The sequence below is a fragment of the Ictalurus punctatus genome, unplaced genomic scaffold, assembly GCF_001660625.3.
Source record: "Ictalurus punctatus breed USDA103 unplaced genomic scaffold, Coco_2.0 Super-Scaffold_100068, whole genome shotgun sequence".
NCBI lineage: Eukaryota > Metazoa > Chordata > Actinopteri > Siluriformes > Ictaluridae > Ictalurus > Ictalurus punctatus.
Window position 1 is genome coordinate 1,053,828 of NW_026521091.1, and position 17,500 is coordinate 1,071,327.

At 40.9% G+C, this 17,500-nt stretch overlaps 1 protein-coding gene and 1 long non-coding RNA gene across 6 annotated transcripts in view; both read right to left on the reverse strand.

Annotated features, from left to right (window-relative positions):
- Positions 1–10,558, reverse strand: part of LOC108261518 (NLR family CARD domain-containing protein 3-like) — a 15,605-nt gene extending 5,047 nt beyond the window's left edge. The window contains exons 1-7 of one of the 5 annotated variants that reach the window (XM_053679113.1): positions 10,389–10,558; positions 4,073–4,156; positions 3,792–3,933; positions 3,217–3,333; positions 2,752–2,806; positions 2,313–2,517; positions 252–2,028 (exon numbers count right to left, since the gene is read on the reverse strand). In XM_053679113.1, coding sequence (XP_053535088.1) covers positions 252–2,028; positions 2,313–2,517; positions 2,752–2,806; positions 3,217–3,333; positions 3,792–3,844 — 2,207 coding nt within the window. In that variant the 5' untranslated portion in view covers positions 3,845–3,933; positions 4,073–4,156; positions 10,389–10,558. Of the gene's footprint in view, positions 1–251; positions 2,029–2,312; positions 2,518–2,751; positions 2,807–3,216; positions 3,334–3,791; positions 3,951–4,072; positions 4,157–4,357; positions 4,377–4,689; positions 4,709–10,388 lie in introns of those variants that run through there. The other 4 variants (XM_053679109.1, XM_053679112.1, XM_053679110.1 and 1 more) reach the window with 4 other exon arrangements.
- A 613-nt stretch (positions 10,559–11,171) lies between these two features.
- The window catches only part of LOC128630874 (uncharacterized), a 7,534-nt gene continuing 1,205 nt past the window's right edge, over positions 11,172–17,500 (reverse strand). Inside the window, exons 3-4 of the long non-coding RNA XR_008395130.1 lie at positions 14,222–14,413; positions 11,172–13,209 (exon numbers count right to left, since the gene is read on the reverse strand). This is a non-coding gene — a long non-coding RNA (uncharacterized LOC128630874). The remainder of the gene's footprint in view (positions 13,210–14,221; positions 14,414–17,500) is intronic.

A 17,500-nucleotide genomic window follows, 5' to 3' on the forward strand; every position in this document is an offset into this window, starting at 1 on the left:
GAGATCATTTCTTCATCAGTTTTAGAGAAAAGGTAATAAATGGTGATACAAGGTTTTGTCCACATGGCCCCGCCCTCAGTGCAGACGTAACGTGTTGGTGTAAAAAGTGAAACTCTTCTGTAACAGTACCAGAGGTTTGTTTAAAGATGATTAGAGTAATTATTAACCAGCATTAATCCAAACAGTGCAGTTCAGTGTTACCTTAAAATAATAAACCATGCAGTGATACATTTATAAACAAAAATACTCACTCAGCTCTTCTGGAGGCTTTGACCACTGGCAGCAGATTCAGAAGACATTCCTCTGATGGGTCATATTCCCTCAAATCAAACTCATCCAGCTCCTGATCTGAGTTCAGTAACACAAACACCAGAGCTGACCACTGAGCAGGAGAGAGTCTGGTTCCACTGAGACGACTGTGACCTCCTCTGTTCAGGTAAGTCTGTACTTCCTGCACTAGAGAATGATCATTCAGTTCATTCAGACAGTGGAACAGATTGATGGATTTCTCTGGAGATGGATTCTCCCTGATCTTCTCCTTGATGTACTCGACTGTTTCCTGTTTGCTGTGAGAGCTGCTTCCTGTCTGTGGCATTAAGCCTCGTAAGAGAGTCTGATTGGACTCCAGTGAGAGACCCAGAAGGAAGCGGAGGAACAGGTCCAGGTGTCCGTTCTCACTCTGTAAGGCCTTGTCCACTGCACTCCTGAGGAGATCAGACATGTCTGACTTTCTGAAGAAATTAAAAAGTCCAGTGCTTTGCTCCACTAACACATTTGTCTTTCTAAAAATAAAGCAGAAAAATGCATATAAAGCAGCCAGAAACTCCTGAACACTCAGATGTACAAAGCTGAACACCTTCCCCAGGTGAAGCCCAAACTCCTCTCTGAAGATTTGGGTACACACTCCTGAGTACACCGACACTTCTCCGACATCAATGCCACACTCTCTCAGGTCTTCCTCATAGAAGATCAGGTTTCCTTTCTCCAGCTGTTGGAAAGCCAGTTCTCCCAGTGCCAGGATACTCTCTCTGGTCTGCTGAGGATCAGGGTCACATTTCTGATGGTACTTTTGGTCCTTGTGTTTGATCTGAAAGAGCAGGAAGTGTGTGAACATTTGAGTCAGAGTCTTGGGGATCTGTCCACTCTCTGCTTCACCCAACATTCTCTCTAGAACAGTGGCTGAGATCCAGCAGAAGACTGGGATGTGGCACATGATGTAGAGGCTTCTTGAAGACTTCATGTGTGAGATGATTTTATTGGACAGGCTCTGATCACTGATTCTCTTCCTGAAGTACTCCTCTTTCTGAGGATCACTGAACCCTCGTACCTCTGTCACCTGGTCTACACACTCAGGAGGGATCTGATTGGCTGCTCCTGGTCGAGAGGTTATCCAGAGGAGAGCAGAGGGAAGCAGATTCCCCTTGATGAGGTTCGTCAGCAGCACATCCACTGAGGCTGACTCTGTCACATCACACAGTCTCTCATTCTTCTGGAAATTTAGAGGAAGTCGACACTCATCCAGACCATCAAAGATCAACACCACTTTGTAGGAGTCACAGTCTATTACTTCTAGTTTTCTTATTTCAGGGAAAAAGTGATGAAGAAGATCCATCAGACTGAGATGTTTCTGCTTCATCAGATTCAGCTCTCTAAAGGGAAGTGGAAACATGAAGGTGACGTCCTGATTTGCTTTTCCTTCAGCCCAGTCCAGAATGAACTTCTGCACAGAGACTGTTTTTCCAATTCCAGCAACTCCTTTAGTCAGCACACTTCTGATGGACTTGTCTTTAAAGAGATCGTTACATTTGATGGGTGTCTCCTGTGCTGCTGGTCTCCTGGACGCTGTCTCAATCTGTCTCACCTCATGTTCATTATTGACGTCTCCACTCCAACCCTCTGTGATGTAGAGCTCTGTGTAGATCTCATTCAGAAGTGCTGAGCTTCCATGCTGTGAGATTCCTTCATTAATTCTTTTAAACTTCTCTCTCAGGCTGGATTTCAGCTCTGTCTGATACACAGAGGCGAGTTCTAATAAACAAAGTAATAACATGTTTTAATGTATAATCACTGAACACAGGATTAAATGTAAAATTCAAATGCTGCTGTTCATTCCTGATTCATGTAGTAAATATTCCTGAAGGAACAGGACCATTGTACAGAGTCACCACAAGCTGGACCACGAACAGAACAGAAACGCAGCAGATGTACATGATACTAAACTCGAACTTCAAACTAAAAGTGTTCCTATCTAAAACTATTTCCTCTCTCTAAAGTGAACCTGATGGAATAAAGCCATGACTCAGAGCTCTTACTGTTGTGCAGTGTGTTAGCGAGATCTGTGTGGTTCATGTTCTTCAGGACGTGCAGTGTGATCTTCAGCGCTCCATCTCTGACACTGTGCAGATCCTCCTCATCCTGCACCTCCCTCTCAGTGCATGCTGGGTAATCTGGACTCAGGAGCTTCCTAAACCTCTTCAGCTCATTCTTTATCAGAGTGATGACTTTGTGTTCCAGCTCCTGGTTAGAAACACACAGGAACACATCTAAATATTATAATGTTACACACTGAGAGATGCTTTTATTTTATGAAAAGAATAAAAGTCTCTTTCTATTCCCACAGTTACAGCTGAAATTCTGCCTGATTACCCATAATGCTGCTGCACATCAATAAATCTGTAAATTGTAATGATCTTAAATAAAAAACCTGCAACCTGCTCACACACAAGTTACACACATTAAAAAGACACACACCTTGAATATGGAGTCCAACTGATTTCTGCTGAGGTTTGATTTCTTCTGTTGTGGTCTGTGAAGAAATAAAACACATGATGTGATATAGACTATATGTATTCATAGCTGCACAACACACACTAATACATACAGAGACAGATATATAACACTATCCTCTTAACACAATACACTGATTTCAGGATTTCTCACTGACACTAACATGTTTATGAATAAAATAGTGATCTAGTCATTAATGTCCCAGGTGTAAATGTTGTTGTGTAGCACCACAGACCCTCCAGCTCAGGGACTGCAGGCTGAACTGAACTCTTAAAGCAGTTTTCCTCACTGCCAGTCCGAGAGCTGCAGCACTGCACAGTTTAGTGTTTTACTGCTTCAACACCTGATAAAGATCATGAAGGGCTTCAGAATGAGACCAGTGAGTTTGATCAGGTGGAACACTGCTGTAAAACACCTCACTGTACTGACCTCACATCAGGAGAACTGGCTCTGTCTCTGAAGTGAAGTGGACGACCCATTGACGCGTCACTCTTCATGGACACACAGCTGGGTTCTGGTGAGTCTGATCTCTTTCCCTCCATCATTCTAGAATTAAACAGAAATATCAGCAATAATTAATACTCTGCTGTCTCAGCACTGTTACACAATGTGTTCATCATTAAACACCAATAATTCCATCTTTTTAATTCAGCTCCAGTCTGCACACTTATTCAAACAGGAGACACGCCTCATACCTCAGGAATTACACTGATGTCAGGAGTCCCAGTCACAGATAACTGACTCAGCTGGGTCTTAAAGCCTGTAGAGTTCACTGACTCAAAGCTACACTGCTCTTCTCCTCCACATTACACAGTCCTTTTTACTCTTCTCTCAGTGAATGATTTCTCTAAACTGTTCTTAGATCAGATCAGTGATATATTCACTGCTATTAAACACCTTAAACCAAAGTCTAGTTCCTCTGTTAACTAGTGAGTGTTTAGAGATACAGATCTGTTCCATGAGACGGTGTGTGTTTATTGCTGGTGAATGGAAAAGTAACTCACCTCTCGTCTCTCTTTAAGTCCTGTTCTCCAGACACACTCATGTTGGAGGTCATGTCTCCTTCTCCAGATTACAGCAGGACACACGTTTACTTCACTCCAACATCGGTGTGTTAAATCAAACCCTGTATCAGCACAGAGTTCACTTACAGGAAATAGTCTCTGTATCAAGTCATAACACAACCTGTGTACATTCAAACTTCAGTACAAACCCACAAAACTCTTCTGCATCTAGTGTACATTCAGTGTGTTTATATATTATAGCTTTAGATGTAGATACTCACTGTGTTTTTACTCCTGAAATGCTGTATTTTCCCCTCCACACAAAATGGAGACTGACTTTCACTTTCACTTCCTAACCGTTTATTCTGCAGAGGGGGAGGGGCAGTGAGGTAGGGTAATACACACACACACACACACACAGATGTGGTTTGTTATCAGACAGCTTTCTGATTCATCGAGCAAAGGCCTGTAAATACTGAAAGTAAAAGCCTGAAAACGCTGCAAATACAGAGAACAGAATTAAAAGTCTGGTAAAATCTACATCACACACATTATCATTTCATTACCTTCATTTATTATCTCGTGACTTCATTCAGCTGTGCACAAACAACTGTCAGAGCTATACAAATCTATACAAATATATAAACTAAAATAAAATAACAGGAACTAGAAACACTCAGCAGATCATTAGATAAAGAAGCAGAACTCATACGCTGAGTAAGTTTACTTAAATATCTGCAGAAATGTATTTTTTCTGGTTTTCCCTTAATGAGAGCGAGTATCCTGATATTAGTGAGGATTGGTGTGTAAGTAGTTTTTGTGTGAATAATGAATGTTACTCAGAATAAAGGAGATGATGGAGAGTAAGTTAAACACATTGGTCAGACGAGTAACTAACCCAGTGTTTCCCAATCGAGGTTCTGTCTGATGAGAGCAGGGGTGCGTGTAAAAATCCTTCAGACATTTTCTAAAATGATCAAATGTGTAGAAAACATTTAATATAGATGAGAAATATCTGATGTCTGAAATAATAACACAGACACAGAAATAATAAGACAGACACACACACACACAATAATAATAATAATAATAATAATAATAATAATAATAAACTAGACCAGTACATTTCCTGAAGAAAATGTGTGCTGCTTGCCATGGCAAAATTCGGATCAGGCGCCAATACTTTCGATAGCCGGAAGCGTAGAGTGCCAATACTTTTGACAGCCAGAAGAGTGGGGTGCCAATACTTTTGACAGTTGCCGGTGTAGGATGCCAATACTTTTGAGAGCTGGACGCGATGGGCGTCAATTCTTTTGAGAGCTGGAGTCACAGGGCGCCAATACTTCTGAGAGCCGGCCGTGTAGTGCAGCTATACTTTTTAGAGCTGGCCGTGTAGGGCGGAAATACTTTGGAGAGCCAGCCATGCGGGGTGTCTATACTTTTGAGAGTCGGCCAGATAGGGCGCCAATACTTCTGAGAGCCGGACAGATTGGTTGCCAATACTTTTGAGAGCCGGGCGTGTATGGAGGCAATTCTTTTAGAGCTGGCGGTGTAGAGCGCCAATTCTTTCGCAACTCAATGCAAGTCTATGGGAAATTTTCCGACTTTGAGCTTCCGTACCGGGAATGCCGACATTCCGATCACTTCCGTAATACATAGCACACATCTCCTCAATAAGCCGATCGATTCGACACCTCACCCGTCGATCTCCGACAAACGGTGCGGGACTAGTTTCGCACCGAAAAAAAAACTGGAAGAAGAAGAAGAATTATAATAAATTTGCCAAATAACAATAATAGTGCTTTTCAAGGACCATTAATAATAATAATAATAATAACAATAATAATAATAATAATAATAATAATAATAATAATAATATTATTATTATTATTATTAATAATACTAAGTTGGCCGAAGAACAATAGTAGTGCTTTTCAAGCACCATTAATTATAATAATAACTAGACCGGTACATTTCCTGAAGAAAATGTGGATGGTGCTTGCCATGGCAAAACAGGAATGGGGCGCCAATACTTTTGAGAGCCGGACAGATAGGGCGCAAGCACTGTTGGAGCTGGCCATGTAGTGCGCCAATACCTTTTAGAGCTGACCATCAAGGGTGCCAGTACTTTTGAGAGTAGACTGTGCGGGGTGCCAATACTTTTGAGAGGCGGCCAGATAGGGTGCCAATACTTCTGAGAGCTGAACAGATCGTGTGCCAATACATTTTAGAGCCAAATGTGTACGGAGGCAATTTTTTTAAAAGCTTTCTGTTTAGAGGGCCAATACTTTCAAAACTCAATGCAAGTCTGTGGGGAATTTTCTGACTTTGAGCTTCCGTAGTGGGAATTCCGGCATTCCGATCGCTTATAAAAGTCATAGCACACCTCTGCTCAATAAGCCGATCAACTTGACACCTCACCCTTTGATCTCCGACAAACGCGAGAGAAGTTACGCGCCAAAAAATAGTGGAAGAAGAATAATAATTATTATAATAACTAGAACAGTACATTTCCTGAAGAAAATGTGAGTGGTGCTTGCACTGGCAAAATTTGGATTGGGCGCCAATACTTTCGAGAGCCGGATGGATAGGTTGCTAGAGGGTTTTAGCTTGATGCTAGCATGTTTTAGCATCATGCTTGCACGTTTTAGCATCATGCTTGCACGTTTTACTGTCATGCTAGTATGTTTTAGCATCATGCTAGCATGTTTTACCGTCATGCTAGCACGTTTTACCGTCATGCTAGCACGTTTTAGCATCATGCTTGCACGTTTTAGCATCATGCTTGCACGTTTTAGCATCATGCTTGCACGTTTTAGCATCATGCTTATATGTTTGAGCATGTTTTAGCATCATGCTAGCATGCTTTAGCATCATGCTGGCATGTTGCTAGCATGTGTTAGCACTATACTGGCTGTTTAGGGTGCTAATACTTTTAAAGCCGGACAAATAGGGTGCCAATATTTTCGAGAGCCAGACAGATAGGGCGCCAGCATTGTTAGAGCCGGCCTTGTAGTGCGCCAATACTTTTTAGAGCTAACTGTCAAGGGTGCCAGTACTTTTGAGAGCTGGCCGGATAGGGTGCCAATACATTTTAGAGCCGAACAGATCGTGTGCCAATACATTTTAGAGCCGAACAGATCGTGTGCCAATACATTTTAGAGCCGAACGTGTACGGAGGCAAAACTTTTAGAGCTTTCTGTTTAGAGGCCAATACTTTCATAACTCAATGCAAGTCTATTGGAAATTTTCAGAATTTGAGCTTCCGTAGCGGGAATTCCGGCATTCCGATCACTTATAAAAGTCATAGCACACATCTCCTCAATAAGCCGGTCGATTCGACACCTCACCTGTCGATCTCCGACAAACGGTGCGGGACTAGTTACGCGCCGAAAAAAACGTGGAAGAATAATAATAATAATAATAATAATAATAATAATAATAATAATAATAAGTATGCAAGAGAACAATAGTAGTGCTTTTCAAGCACCACTAATAAAACACTTACTGTTACGATAGACAGCCACCTCCTCTTTGAAGTATTCCTCAAAATAAAAATAAAACTTTAGCGGTGCTAAAATGAGAAGCCGCAGGTTCGTTTAAATCACACAGCGCAAACACTGGTACACAGCCGAGATCTTAGAGACTTCTGTGTAACTCACTCCACTTTTAAACATAGAGTCTGCCTATTGCTGGGGGTATCGTAAAGCCATTAACACCCCCAGACACCAACTCATTATCATAAACATACTGATAGGATTACACCACGACCCCCGGTCATAAAATAAGTGTCTCCACACAAAGCTCTTGCTCAGGAAAAACACAAAGATCATAAATTAGACTACCTACAAACTGTTGCTCAGGAAAAACACAAAGATCATAAATTAGACTACCTACAAACTGTTGCTCAGGAAAACACAAAGATCATAAATTAGACTACCTACAAACTGTTGCTCAGGGGTTTAGAGAGAGAGAGAGAGAGAGAGAGAGAGAGAGAGAGAGAGAGAGAGAGAGAGGTGTGTCTGAAACATGTATGGGCGGGGTTTAGAGAGAGAGAGAGAGAGAGAGAGAGAGAGAGAGAGAGAGAGAGAGAGAGAGAGGTGTGTCTGAAACATGTATGGGCGGGGTTTAGAGAGAGAGAGAGAGAGAGAGAGAGAGAGAGAGAGAGAGGTGTGTCTGAAACATTTATGTATGGGCGGGGTTTAGAGAGAGAGAGAGAGAGAGAGAGAGAGAGAGAGAGAGAGAGAGAGAGTGAGAGAGGTGTGTCTGAAACATGTATGTATGGGCGGGGTTTAGAGAGAGAGAGAGAGGTGTGTCTGAAACATGTATGTATGGGCGGGGTTTAGAGAGAGAGAGGTGTGTCTGAAACATGTATGTATGGGCGGGGTTTAGAGAGAGAGAGAGAGAGAGAGAGAGAGAGAGAGAGAGAGAGGGGTGTCTGAAACATGTATGTATGGGCGGGGTTTAGAGAGAGAGAGAGAGAGAGAGAGAGAGAGAGAGAGAGGGGTGTCTGAAACATGTATGTATGGGCGGGGTTTAGAGAGAGAGAGAGAGAGAGAGAGAGAGAGAGAGAGAGGGGTGTCTGAAACATGTATGTATGGGCGGGGTTTAGAGAGAGAGAGAGAGAGAGAGAGAGGTGATGGGGTTTTTTGTCTTCTAGTTTAAACATTACGGAGATTCTTTTAGCCGACACTAACATTTTTAGCTCGTAAGGATCTTTGTTTAGAAGTCATGTAATACGTGCGATTCTTTTTAAACAGCTCTTTTAACCATTTTTACATCCTAAAGGTTTGTGTTTAGAATGTATGTAATACACACAATTATTTTAAACAGAATCTTTAAAAAAATAAATAAATAAATAAAAAAAAAACGCTTTACCTCCTACACTTTTTATTCAAAGGCAAACCGGGCTCCTAAAAACATAATCAACATTTGTTTTTCATTTATTTCACAAACAAATATTCTACTCCTATATGTACACATTCAAACATCATGCTTTTCTAACAGTGTGTTTACACAAACGAAATAACGCCACACAGTAACACAAACACATCCCCATATTAACCATTGATACTCTTTTCAGACGTATTTCACCCCCCACAAAAAAAAAACAAACAAACAAAAAAACAGACTCATTAACATGAACACCTTTGTTGGGGGGCCACTCCCCCACACACCCCTCTCCACCACTGCCCAGACCACACAGGAGCTAGACTGACCCACTGATACAATCGATAGGGTTACCCCCCCACCCCGGGCATAAATTAGGCCACTTACAGAAATGTCGGCCTGAGAAGCACAAAGGGCTATAAATCAGCACACTCTACTTTGATTGACAGTTTGACAGAAAGTGTGTGTTACTCTTGTTGGAACAAAGTTACTGGTGTGACTCTAATTCTCTTTATTTTTAATGGTCTAGTAAAAGGGCAGTCTGTGCTCCGGCTCCCTATAGTGGCCTGTGTGAATCACTGCCTCTTGTCAAATTTTTTATAAAATATTATCTATTAATTTATTAATATCTGTGTGTGTGTGTGTGTGTGTGTGTGTGTGTGTGCGTGTGTGTGTGTTGTGTGTGTAGGACTACACAGTGTCTTTGTGTGTGAACAGGAGCTCAGCTATTCTCTCTGAATAAAGAGGAACTTCGCGCTGTCATTCCTGAAGAAGGAGCGAGGGTGTACAGACAAGTTGCCGTACAGAAGGCACTGCTGGAGGTAAACACACACATACGCGCGCGCACACACACACACACACACACGCTAATGATGTGTATAAATGATGTGTTTTTTTCTCAGGATGTCAGAAAGGCAACAGAGCTGGAGGCAGTGATGGAGAAACAGAAGATGAAGGTGGAGTTCACAGAGGAGAGTGGAACTCGTACGCCTCGTACTCTAGCATACTACATCTAGCATAATAATAAAAAAATTAAAAAAACATTTATTTAATGCCTTTACACACACACACACACACACACACACACACACACACACACACACACACACACGTCTGTGTGATATATTACAGACTATTCCTCACACACTTACACAAATCAACTGCCATTTTATGGTAAAGCTGTCTAAATGTAAATGTTCAATCTTTGACTGTACATTCATAAATTACAATAACTTGTGTGGCATTCTCTGTTATTTTAAATATCCATGTGTGTGTGTGTGTGTGTGTGTGTGTGTGTGTGTGTGTGTTTCAACATCATTTTACAAAAACACTATTCAACGTTTCATCAGAGAGTCTGCATCTTTTGATCAAAGTTGCATGGCGCGAGAACATTCAGTACTTTATAGGTTAATAATAGTATTTTAAAATCAGTGTGAGATTTCACTGGGAGCCAATGCAGTGTGGATAAGATCGGGGTGATATGGGCGTATCTTCTGGTTCTAGTTAGGACTCTAGCAGCTGCATTCTGGACTAACTGGAGTTTGTTTATGCTCCTACTGGAACATCCAGACAGTAAGGCATTACAGTAATCTAATCTACAGGTGACGAAGAGGTACACTCCAGTGTACAGTGTGTGTGTGTGTGTGTGAGTGTGTGTGTGTACCTCAGTGTCTCCAGTGTACAGTGTGTGTGTGTGTGTGTGTGTACCTCAGTATCTCCAGTGTACAGTGTGGATTCTCCAGTCCAGCAGAGAGCAGCTTCACTCCTGAATCCTGCAGGTTATTGTTACTCAGGTTCAGTTCTCTCAGTCTGGAGGAGTTTGATCTGAGAACTGAGGACAGAACTCTACAGCTTTCCTCTCCTGGGGGAGAAATGATGATATATCAGAACACTGACCTCAAACACACACACACACACACACACACACACACACACACACACACACAGAGCCATAATACACCTAAAGTTTCCCATGTAACAGAAATGTGAGTGCGTTTCTCTCACACACAGAAGTCAGAGGACAGGACACCACATCAGCATTAGCATCATTATTATTATTATTATTATTATTAATAATAATAACATCATCAGTTACAATGATCCTTAAAGGACTGAAAACATTTTTGTTTGAACAAATGCTTCAGTATAATTGAAACATGAAGCCATTTTTAATAAAAGTATTAAAAAGTCTCCTATTTAAAAATAAACAAAATAAATAAAATAAATCAGAAATCTCCCATTTGAACAAAAGATGAGATAAGATAATACTTTATTAATCCCAACGTGGAGAAATGAGGGAATTAGGAGGAAAAAGGAGCAGGACCTGCTGTGGCTTTGTTTGGAAATATTTTTGTTGGTGAAATAGAACAGAAACAGACAATATTGAGTGTAAAATGTACGTCAGGTAATATTATCTTATTGTTTACATGTTAGCATAGCATGTTAAATTAACTACTGAATAAAAATAACATCAGCTGTATGAGCTTTTAAATAACGTCCTATTATTATTATTATTATTATTATTATTATTATTAACATTTACTGTAGCTGCACAGCCAGACTGCTCCGGTACCTTTAACACTCACTCTCTCTCTCTCTCTCTCTCTCTCTCTCTCTCTCTCTCTCTCTCTCACACACACACACACACACACACACACACACACACACACACACACTTGTAATTAGAACATTCTGGGGTCAGTAGTCCCACCCATGTATTGTGGGGACACCACTTTCCTGAGGTCCTACAGATATGAAAAGAATCAGGCATGTATAATTTAAGCCTGAGAACACATATCATCTCAAATTCTGGATTTAAATCTCAAAATTTCTGTGCTTGGTTTTTTCACACCTAATGTGGACATTAATGGGACATTAAACTCATCATTAATGGGGACCTAATTTGCATACACAGCAAATTAGCTGGTTTTCATGTTGTAGAGGGGACATCACTAGATAGTTAATCTGCATACACACAGATCAGGTCGTTTATATAACAACAATGGGACATGGTTTTAAAAAACAAAGTTGTCAATTTAACTCTATAATTCTTTATACAAAATTACAAACTAAGTATGTCTAATTTAGAGGGCTGTTTGTAAAGCAGATATGATGTGTATTTTCTCTATTTGAAGGTTTAAGCTTCTCATGAAATTAAATTGAACAGTTGTTCTTAATTGTTTATACTAAGGACTCTTAGCCTTATTTGTGAAATATGCAATCAGTGAAAGTTTGGTTATCAAAAAGCTCTCTTACACAAATTTCAATATCTGCACGTAATAGATAACAGACTACATTTCTTTGGAGCTTTCTATTTCCAACAGAGGAACCCTTTGAGAAACCTAGGAACTTGTTAAGGAAGGTGTTACCAGTGCTATTATTAGTTTTGAGGCTATAATTCTAAGAAGCGTTTCATTTTAAAGTATACAATTTTTTTTGTGGAATAGAAAGTAGAGGTGCTAGCTGTACTGAACCTCACTTATTTATCACAGGCATGCATCACAAATTAACACTATCCCCAGTCATTTTGGCAAGTCAAAATGACAAAGACACTCATCCTTTTGATATTTTAGCTACATGAAGGATTTGTTTATTGGTCTGGATCTCTAATCAAGTGAAAAATTGTCAGTCAGATGAAAAAACCCTGTCTATTCAACATTATAAAGACAACTTGAGTCTTGAGCTTCTTTACTGTAAAAGACAGTGCACAACTACTAAGCTCACATGTGCCGTGAATGAACTTGGACTCATTTAAGTTTGACATAACACTTCTGCTTACTACATATAGCCAGCTCAAAGTTAAACATATTGAGAAAAATAAAGATACTAGCCAAACACAGACACACAACCAAATGTCATAAACACAATATTTTTCTTTATTCTATATCCACTTAACTGACTAAGCTAAAAAGTGACAGTAACAACTTAATAATGTATGTTGAGGTAGCTAATTTTGATTCCAGGCAGCCTAAACATGTAAATGGGTAGCACACTGAAGCTTTTATTGCCCAATAGGCTTACTCATGAACTTGTCAGTCACCTGCATAAGGACCCACTGGAAGAAGGCGGCCCAAACCAATTTGATCTAATTCAATATAACGGTGTAGGTAAAGATCCTAATGGATATTTTAAATGCCTGATTTGTTCCTGATTAGTTTATTATGAAGTAAATGCTCAGCGGTTCATTACAAAGTAAAAGGCTAGAGATGTAATGTAACTTATTATTAAAGCATTACTACAGATGTTATGATGTACAGTATCTGTAATATAGATGTAAAGTGTTACTATCAAAGTGTTATTTAATCTTTGTTTATATCTCTTTTGTAAGCTACAGTGCAGTTATAGACGTAGAATTTGACACTTTGCCAGTCTCTATCTTTAAGATATAAAGACTCAGATCTAATGCAGTTTTCACAGGCCAACTTCCCTGGGACACGACATGACATGATGAAGGTCTTCATATGTCTCTCCACTGCATGGACCTCATTTCCTTCCCGAGCCTTCCTCTTATTCAGAGTAGATGTTTTACCTAAATGTAAGAATAAACATTAGTTACATAGCAAACACACACCCTTACACCCGACAGAAATTATTGTCTGGCAACTTACAGACTGGAACTTAGATTTCACGTCTCAAGAATGAAAACTCTGACTGCAGTTTGTGCATATGTACCAAATAGAAGATGCAGTAGGGAACCTACTGAGTCCCAGGGGATGCTTATGTTGGAAATTATGGAGAGGTGTGATTGAAAGGCAGGATTAAAAGTGCCAGCAAACTACACAATTCTGATATTTATGATCCAGAAAAGGTGTAGACTGTGATGGCTGCTGTTTCTCCTGGCCATTGCTCTCAGCAGTGTCCCCCTCCATAATCTGCATATTTAATAGACATTTAGAAAATCTAAAAGAGGAATATGCAACAGAAAGCAAATATGCTGTTCAATACGACAAAAACAATAATTATTTATTAATTAAGTTTATTATTTCAGGGTTAGAAATGGGACACTTTGGAAGACTTTGGGATAATTATGATGCATTCAGAACGAATTCACAGTAATAACACAGTTCAGGTTTAAGTGACCTATGGGGACACTGTTCTAAATTCACATATCTATTCAGCTATCACAAGACTCCCTCACACACCTGAATAAAACATGCTTTGTGGGGACTCCGTATAGTAACTATTAACAGACAAGATTATGTAACAGAAAACAAATATGCTGTTCAATACGACAAAAACAATAATTATTTCACTATAGGAATTAAGTTTGTGATTTCAGGGTTAGATATGGGATACTTTGGAAGACTTTGGGATAATTACGGTGATTTCAGACACACACATGTTTTGTAGTTAATGCTTAAACGTGGCAGTAAAATACCTGAAGCAGATCAGATGAACAATAATGTCTAATTTTATTGTTGATGCACAAGCACAAAATTAGTTGTGCAACAAAAATGAATTGCAACACTGCCGGATAAGACAATGTTTATCTTTTAATAATTTTTAAATTGTGAAAACAGAGAGGGAGTTACCCTGCATACCTTGCTACGCCAAGGCCAGTCTCCTCCTCCGTAATTGCAGGTAATTCATCACCTTCTTTAAAGTCTGTTAAAGCAAACAGACCAAGATGTGGGCTTCCATCCACTTCAGTCTTCTGCATTCTGCCATTTGGGTGCTTGTGGTCATCATTAACCAGCCTACCAAAAGATCCGTCTTCTTTTGCAGCATCAATACTTAATACACAACGAGAGAAAGAGAGAAGTATTCAGTGACCGAATATTCAACATCAAATTCTACAAATATGATAGCTCTGCACAGAATTTTTATTGTTAACGGTCAGATGTAAATGTTTAAGTGGACAAATACTTTATACCTCAATTTTCAAGTACAATGAAAGTACACTTTGAAGAAAAACTATGCAGACATTGTCATTTTTTATGCAGGTTAATTCTATGGATCATTTAATTAGTGGTGCTTGTAAAGCACTACTATTGTTCCCTTGCATACTTAATAATAATAATAATAATAATAATAATAATAATATTATTATTATTATTATTATTATTATTATTATTATAATTATTACTCCTCTCTGGCCGGCGCTCAAAAGTATTGGGACCCCGCACGGCCAGCTCTCAAAAGTACTGGCGCCCTCGACAGTCGGCTCTAAAATGTATTGGCGCACTACACGGCAGGCTCTAACAATGCTGGCGCCATATTTGTCCGGCTCTGGAAGTATTGGCGCCCTATGCTGTCGGCTCTGGAAAGTATTGGCACCCATCCCTGTTTCACCAACACAAGCACCACTCACATTTTCTTCAGGAAATGTACCGGTCTAGTTATTATTATTCTTCTTCCACGTTTTTTCGGCGCGTAACTAGTCCCACACCGTTTGTCGGAGATCGACGGGTGAGGTGTCGAATCGATCGGCTTATTGAGGAGATGTGTGCTATGACTTTTATAAGCGATCGGAATGCTGGAATTCCCGCTACGGAAGCTCAAATTCTGAAAATTTCCCATAGACTTGCATTGAGTTCGAAAGTATTGGCCCTCTAAGGAGAAAGCTCTAAAAGTTTTGCCTCCGTACATGTTCGGCTCTAAACCGTATTGGCACACGATCTGTTCGGCTCTCAGAAGTATTGGCACCCTATCCTGCCGGCGCTCAAAAGTATTGGGACCCCGCACGGCCAGCTCTCAAAAGTACTGGCGCCCTTGACGGCTGGCTCTAAAAAGTATTGGCGCACTATACAGCCGGCTCTAACAATGCTGGCGCCCCATCTGTCTGGCTCGCGAAAGTATTGGCGCCCTTAGCGTCCGGCACTCGAAAGTATTGCTGTCCTACGCTGTCGGCTCTCGAAAGTATTGCCGCCCTTAGCGTCCGGCACTCGAAATTATTGACACCCTACACTTTCACCTCTCGAATATATTGGTGCCCTAGAGTCCGGCATTCGAAAGTATTTGCGCCCTATTTGTCCAGCTTTAAAAGTATTGGCACCCTATATGGCCAGTACAGTGCTAACACATGCTAGCAACATGCCAGCATGATGCTAAAACATGTAAGCGAGATGCTAAAACATGCTAGCACGATGCTAAAACATGCTAGCACGATGCTAAAACATGCTAGCACAACGCTAAAACATGCTAGCACAATGCTAAAACATGCTAGCACAATGCTAAAACATGCTAGCATAATGCTAAAACTTGCTAAAACATGCTAGCATGATGCTAAAACATGCTAAAACATGCTAGCATTATGCTAAAACATGCTAGCATGATGCTAAAACACGCGAGCATCATGCTAAAACACGCGAGCATCATGCTAAAACACGCGAGCATCATGCTAAACCCCTCTAGCACCCTATTCGTCCGACTCTCGAAAGTATTGGCGCCCTACGCTGTCGGCTTTCAAAAGTATTGGCGCCCGATCTGAATTTTGCCACACAAGCACCACTCACATTTTCTTCAGGAAATGTACCAGTCTAATTATTATTATAATAATTATTCTTCTTCTTCCACTTTTTTTTCGGCACGTAACTAGTCCCGCACCGTTTGTCGGAGATCTACGGGTGAGGTGCGAATCGATCGCTTATTGAGCAGAGGTGTGCTATGACTTTTATAAGCGATCAGAATGCCGGAATTCCCGCTACGGAAGCTCAAAATCAGAAAATTTCCCAGAGACTTGTATTGAGTTTCGAACGTATTGGCCCTCTAAGGAGAAAGCTCTAAAAAATTTTCCTCCATACACATTTGGCTCTAAAATGTATTGGCACACGATCTGTTCGGCTCTCAGAAGTATTGGCACCCTGCACGGCCAGCTCTCAAAAGTACTGGCGCCCTTGACGGTCGGATCTAAAAAGTATTGGCGCACTACACGGCCGGCTCTAACAATGCTGGCGCCCTATCTGTCCAGCTCTCGAAAGTATTGCCGCCCTACACCGTCAGCTCTCGAAAGTATTGGGGCCCGTCCCTGTTTCGCCACTGCAAGCACCACTCACATTTTCTTCAGGAAATGTACCAGTCTAGTTATAATTATTATTCTTCTTCTTCCACTTTTTTTTCGGCATGTAACTAGTCTCGCACCGTTTGTCGGAGATCGACGGGTGAGGTGTCGAATCGATCGGCTTATTGAGGAGAGGTGTGCTATGACTTTTGGAAGTGATTGGAATGTCGGCATTCCCAGTACGGAAGCTCAAAGTCAGAAAATTTCCCATAGACTTGCATTGAGTTGTGAAAGTATTGGCCCTCTAAACTGAAAGCTGTAAAAGTATTGCCTCCGTACACGTTCGGCTCTAAAATGTATTGGCACACGATCTGTTCAGCTCTCAGAAGTATTGGCACACGATCTGGCCAGCTCTCAAAAGTATTGGCACCCTGCACGGCCAGCTCTCAAAAGTATTGGCACCCTGCACGGCCAGCTCTCAAAAGTATTGGCACCCTGCACGGCCAGCTCTCAAAAGTATTGGCACCCTGCACGGCCAGCTCTCAAAAGTATTGGCACCCTGCACGGCCAGCTCTCAAAAGTATTGGCACCCTGCACGGCCAGCTCTCAAAAGTACTGGCGCCCTTGACGGTCGGCTCTAAAAAGTATTGGCACCCTACGCGGGCGGCTCTTGAATGTATTGGCGCCCTGTCCCGATTTCACCACGGCAAGCACCGCTCACATTTTCTTCAGGAAATGTACTGGTCTAGTTATAATTATTCTTCTTCCACCTTCGTGCCATTTTACCTCTAAAGAAAATGTTAATATATTGAGATTTTCAGTCCCTAGTGATGTTCTGAGTAAGAAAATAACCATATCCGTGCTTGCTAATAACTGTGCT